General features: G+C 36.5%; 1 protein-coding gene across 1 annotated transcript in view; it reads right to left on the bottom strand.

The window, feature by feature from the left end:
* LOC106514836 (ATP-binding cassette sub-family A member 1) overlaps window positions 1-5475 on the bottom strand; it is a gene marked incomplete in the record, with an annotated part of 219691 nt that overhangs the window by 191553 nt on the left and 22663 nt on the right. Inside the window, 1 exon segment of the mRNA XM_014004287.1 lies at window positions 1514-1711. Within this exon segment, the coding sequence (XP_013859741.1) occupies window positions 1514-1711 (198 nt within the window).

Below are 5475 nucleotides of genomic sequence, written 5' to 3' on the forward strand. Positions count from 1 at the left end.
GTTTAATATTTTCTTTTCAGTTTAAAAGTTCAGCTCCTGTTTTGTGTGAGAATAAACTAGTGCCATCAAAAACTGAATTTGAATTGTTCAAACTGAATCTGTATTTGCTTAATTGCATTTGCATAGTTTTTTTAATGAATTTCACTAACGGTTCCTGAATGCAGCAGCTGGGAATATTTAGTCTGTCATGATTCCACACCCCGTGACATTTCAGGCTCCGCCCCCACACCAAAACAAGGCCAGAAGTTTGAATCTGAAAAGAAAATCTGAAACTAAAAAAAACCCCTAGATTTTGAGCTTTTATCCCCCCAGGTTCAATTCTTTTATTATCAGCTTTAGAATTAATTTTCAATTTAAAAACAGTTTTATTTTTTGAACAAACTGGCACCAATTTAGCTCTGTAGTTTTTAGCAACTTGAAAGAGTGGGTTCGTTATCCCCAAAAAGTTTTGTCCTGAAGTTTTAGTTTTTGTACATTTATCATGACAACTAATTTATTGTTTAAAAACTGTATATGTACACATGTGTTGTTTTGCAGTTTTCGGTGTACATAATTTCTGTATTCAGTGAATGTGGTTCAATTCTTTTATGTAAAAMTCTCAAATAAAAAGTTAAAAAACAAAAATAATGATGACTTAGGACAACAACAAGAACTTTTGAAATTTAATATTAATATAATAATCGTATTAATATGAAACAATTCCAGGTGAACTCTGGGTTCAGATGTTCCCAATATCCCTTTGACCAAACCTCTAAACCCTGGAGCAGACTAATCAGAGTATTATTGCTCCGAGCCAACAACAGGCAATACAACCGGCTCAGGAAGGAACAGGTCCGAGCTCCAGACTCCCCAGGTCCCAATCCGATCAACATTCTACAGGAGCCATTGGCGTAAGCCTGGTAAAAACAGGCCCGATCTCTCAACCCATAGGAACACGAGCATCTGCTGCCAACATCCAGATGCTAAACATTACAGGAAAACCCTGGAGGTATTGTGTCCACATTGGACCGGGGTGTTTTTGTGGCACCAAAAGGATAAACATGGTATTAAACAGGTGGCTTTGTTGTTATGGGAAATATTCAGTGTGTTAGATACCAAGCAAAGGTGTGTAGTACCGTATATAAACATAGTTTACATAATTTTGTTGTTATGTTCTGACCCATAAGTTTCTGGTAATTTTAACAAAAAAAAAGTTCATTTGAAGATTTAAAGGTCAGAGCACTTGTTCAGAAAAGCARCTTCAACCAAAGAAAATCCCAGTGGTAAGATCAGGGAGAAATCAAATAAACCAGAAAGGAAAAGCTCAAACGAAACAAAAATGGATGGCAAAAAATGTTTTGTAAATCTCTATTAGAAAGAATTGAGTTTTGAGGGGGGAAAGAAAAACTAAATGTGGCAGTCTTATTTTCTCTTTTTTCCAAATTAAACTTCCTCCATTGCTGCAGATTCTTTTTGGTACCAGAGTGATGTGGAAGTTGAACATTTTACACTTAATGAAAAAAAAGTTACATACACCGAGGAATTTGGAGAGGAGCTTCAAGGTTTCGGTGGTGGTGYTGTAAACATTCCTCCAGTCGTAAGGCGGCATCCGAGCTGGACGGTCTTCAGGAGGTCCGTTGTACAGGAAGTTCCCCAGCAGCTCGGCCGTCCATCCSGTACCGCTGAGGCGCTGGTTGAGGGCTTCAGCAAAGATGGGATTTGCCAGCAAAGCCTAATGTTTAAGAAGGAAATGAATGTTTTTAAATCTATATTTGTCACTTATGGACACTTATGGATGGATGGATGGATGGATGGATGGATGGATGGATGGATGGATGGATGGATGGATGGATGGATTTGTCACTTATTAGAGGTTTAAAATGAGGAGTGTATGAATAATGATGAGGACCCAAGGGGTTTAAAAATACTGAGAATTATTCATGGGTTTGTTATTCGTTCAACTGAAACTCAGTTTTCTTTAAAAATAAAACAGTTAAAAAGCAAAATAAAGTTCAGTCTTAGTGGAAATGTAATATTATCTAGAATGCAATGACTGTAGATCCGAACTTTCCCTTTAAGACAAATGAATACAGCTTTGTAAAACATACCAACTTGTCTCTCATGTACAACATAAAGAAAAAAAATGCTAACACTTGTTTAAATTGGAGAATGAAAATGAAAGCAAACTGATTCCCTCACTTGTAGACACAGAAACAAACATATTTTCATATRCATAAAAAGAAGCACTTCTGAATGGTTTCCTCTAAACTAATGTCATCACTCTAATAAAAAAATAATACTGGAAAACGTGATTATGGTGCAAATATACCTGTTGGTTTTTGCTGAAAGAAATAAACGTCTCACAGTGCCTCAAAGAACAGGACCTGGCTAATGAGGTGATTTTATTGCCACTATTTAGTCGCCGCATTCCTTTACCTCCTTAACTCTCACTAAATAAGTGTGAATATTTAAAATCAACACCCAGTTATAAGTCACTAAAGGTGAAACAAAAACAAAAACTGTTAATTTATGTAGACAAGAAGGGAGTAAATGAAGCTAAAGTCGCAATACTGTGAGCTATTTCCCTTTGTTTCAGCTGCCTGTGTCTGTATGAGGGAGGTTGTTTATCTGTCTGTTAGTAAAATATTTCATCAACCACAAAAAGGGTATGATTGAAACTCTGAGAAAGCAATCATAAAATGTGCAGAGGTACTATGACTTCCAAGAGTTTTTAGAGATGCAAACCATCTCTTGAATTAATTTTTAGTTTGAGTCTCAGTTTTTTGTTTTTTCAAAACTTTGTTTTTCTAACCCCGGCCCAAAGAAAGTAAGAATGAAGGGTGTTCAGGTTGTCTGACCTCCATGGTAAAGGCTGCACATCATACAGTGTAATTTCTTAATAAAACCAGTTAATAGCAGTACTTTCCTTTGTATTGTGTTTTTATGCAATAGTTGTTATTTAAAAGAAAAAAATCTTGTTTTTTAAACCATGTAGCAAAAATTACAGTGATTTTGGGAGGTATAGAAAGGATTACTGGCATTTCAGTCATTTGTGAGGAAAATAGATTTGACATAAAAGTAATTTGACTTGACTCTAGTCACACGGTTTATGATACCAAATACGAATGAAGTGTATTTAAACTCTTGACATCAAAGAAAGTAATAAAAATCACATTTTTTCACCATATTAAAAAAAATCACCTTAAAAAAACCTCTATTATTCTGGCATTTAGCAAATAAAAAAATGTAATCCTACTTGACCTAAAACTGGAAACATTTATTCTGATTTCAGGTCACACAGTATGGAAAAAAATGCATGTGTCTTTTCATATAACTTCTGGTTTCAATAAATTTCATAGTTTAAAAAAATGGATTTTAGGTTTTAAATTGAGTTTTTAAAAATTTGGTGGATTGTGTTGCTAAAAGTGTATATGGCATGTGAAATTAATGCTAATGATGTGGCTTCATCCATTAGGTTATGCAGGTTCTAAATGCTACATAATATGGAAAAGGTTATTTGTATAATAAAAATTTGTTGTATAACATTTAAAACCAAAAATTGGTTTTCAATAAGTATTGACAGAATTTGGTCCTTGGCATGAACCAAGTTTTGGCCCTCTCATGTAATGGAGTTTAAGTTAGAAGATGGTGAGACTTAGCTTACACAAAAATGCCTATAACTCTTACAGATACTGAGCTAATGTGTGGTAGTAGCTGARAGTCWTCACCATCACATATGTGACCCATCACATCRAAACGAGGATTAAGTCTAAAAGTGGGATGTGGAGAAGTAGACAGATATAGGGTTTTGATTTAAACGTCATTTTGATCAAATTTGACTTAATCCTCATTTCGATATGATGGGTCACAYATTTTRCGCACTGACARACAACACATCATCTTTGTTTAAACTTTGACATATGAAGCTTTATGCCTTATGATTCCTTCATGAAATGCGTGTTTCATTTTAAAAATGTAGCTGCATTTCAAAGTTGATGAAGGGGAACCTTGACTTCTGGACAGGAAAGGGCACCGCGCATCAAAACTGAGCATTGAACCGCTGTCATGTGAAGTTCTGAGCTGACATTCAGATTTCTTCTTATTCCAAGTGTGCTCAGTGGCATTTCAGTGTCACTGCTCCTGATGACATTATGCTTAACCTTAGGACAAAGTGTCAAATTAAGTAATCTCGCTGCCGCCTGACCTTTTTCGGTGAAGAGAAATCTGTACATTTCTTTTTCGCCGCTGCCGTCTCAAGGACACAATCCGTCCAAAACGTGTGCATCTTTAGAAATCCATGTCATCTTCCAACAGCGGTGGCAAATTGAGCAGGACCATTAAAGCTGCTCTTCATGTGGCTACCGCTGTTTGTGTCAAAGTGTGTTGTTCACAGCCTAATGTTCCGTAGCATTCGAAGCAAACACTTGCAGATACACCWGTTAACCTTGCTGGTCATGTGTTAAATGAACTTATTTGTCATGAGACTGTCTTCGGCTGACAAAGTCAAACTTGTTTGTTCACGTTTTGGAAGAAAAGAGAACCTCGGGGTCTGAATGGTGGTTSGCGAAAACTCGGCTGGGTCTTCAGGCTTTTCGGCTAAGTTTAGGRTTATTTTTCAAAAGGTTGGTACAAAATAAAAGCCCATAATATAGGGGTTATCTGCAAAAAGCACTCAAGGGCCAGAATTTGTYTAGTTAGGCACTGAAGGTCTGGTGTTTGTTCAGTCAGATTTTTGTAAATCAGAAAAGAGTCTGTTTTATCTATTTGAATGTTGGTAATAATACATGATACAGTCTATTACACTGCCTGGCCAAAATAAAAGTGTTGCCACTGACAAAAAAGGTCACTAACATTTCGTTGGACTGCCTTTGAATTTGATTATGGCATGCGTTCGCTGTGGCATTTTTTAGATAAGCTAGACCTGATCAACTGCAGCGACCCTAGATCATAGCACTGTCCCACAGGCTTGTACAATAAGCACTAGGCATGATGGGTGCATCCTCAAAGACAATGGGTCCCCACTATCCTTCCAGTTTTTATTAATGCGTTAAACAGTTCTTAACCCAATTTTGGTAGTTTTGGAAATCTCCTTAGATGTTCTTTTTTTGTTTGATGCCAATGATCTGACCYTTCTCAAACATCACGGGATGTCTTTTGACATGTTTTTTTTAAGTAATGAGAAGCAACTCATTGCACCAGTTGAGGATAAATGACTTGTTGCCAGCTGAAAGATAACTGTCCATGCAGTAATCAACCAATAGGGGGCTCGTACCTATTTGCTTAGTTAAATCCATGTGGCAACTTTTTTGCGGGGTCAGGTAGTGTATATAATAAGTACAAACTTGGTATTTATGGGATTTGTACTTGGTACATATTAGGTACATATCTGGTACTTGCAGAGTATGTGGCAAGTACTTATTTTGGTACTTACCTTGGCACTTGCAGGGTATGTGCCTGGTATGTATCTTGGTACTTATCTTGGTATTTGTAGGGTGT

The sequence above is a fragment of the Austrofundulus limnaeus genome, unplaced genomic scaffold (assembly GCF_001266775.1).
Source record: "Austrofundulus limnaeus strain Quisiro unplaced genomic scaffold, Austrofundulus_limnaeus-1.0 Scaffold23, whole genome shotgun sequence".
NCBI classification, from domain to species: domain Eukaryota; kingdom Metazoa; phylum Chordata; class Actinopteri; order Cyprinodontiformes; family Rivulidae; genus Austrofundulus; species Austrofundulus limnaeus.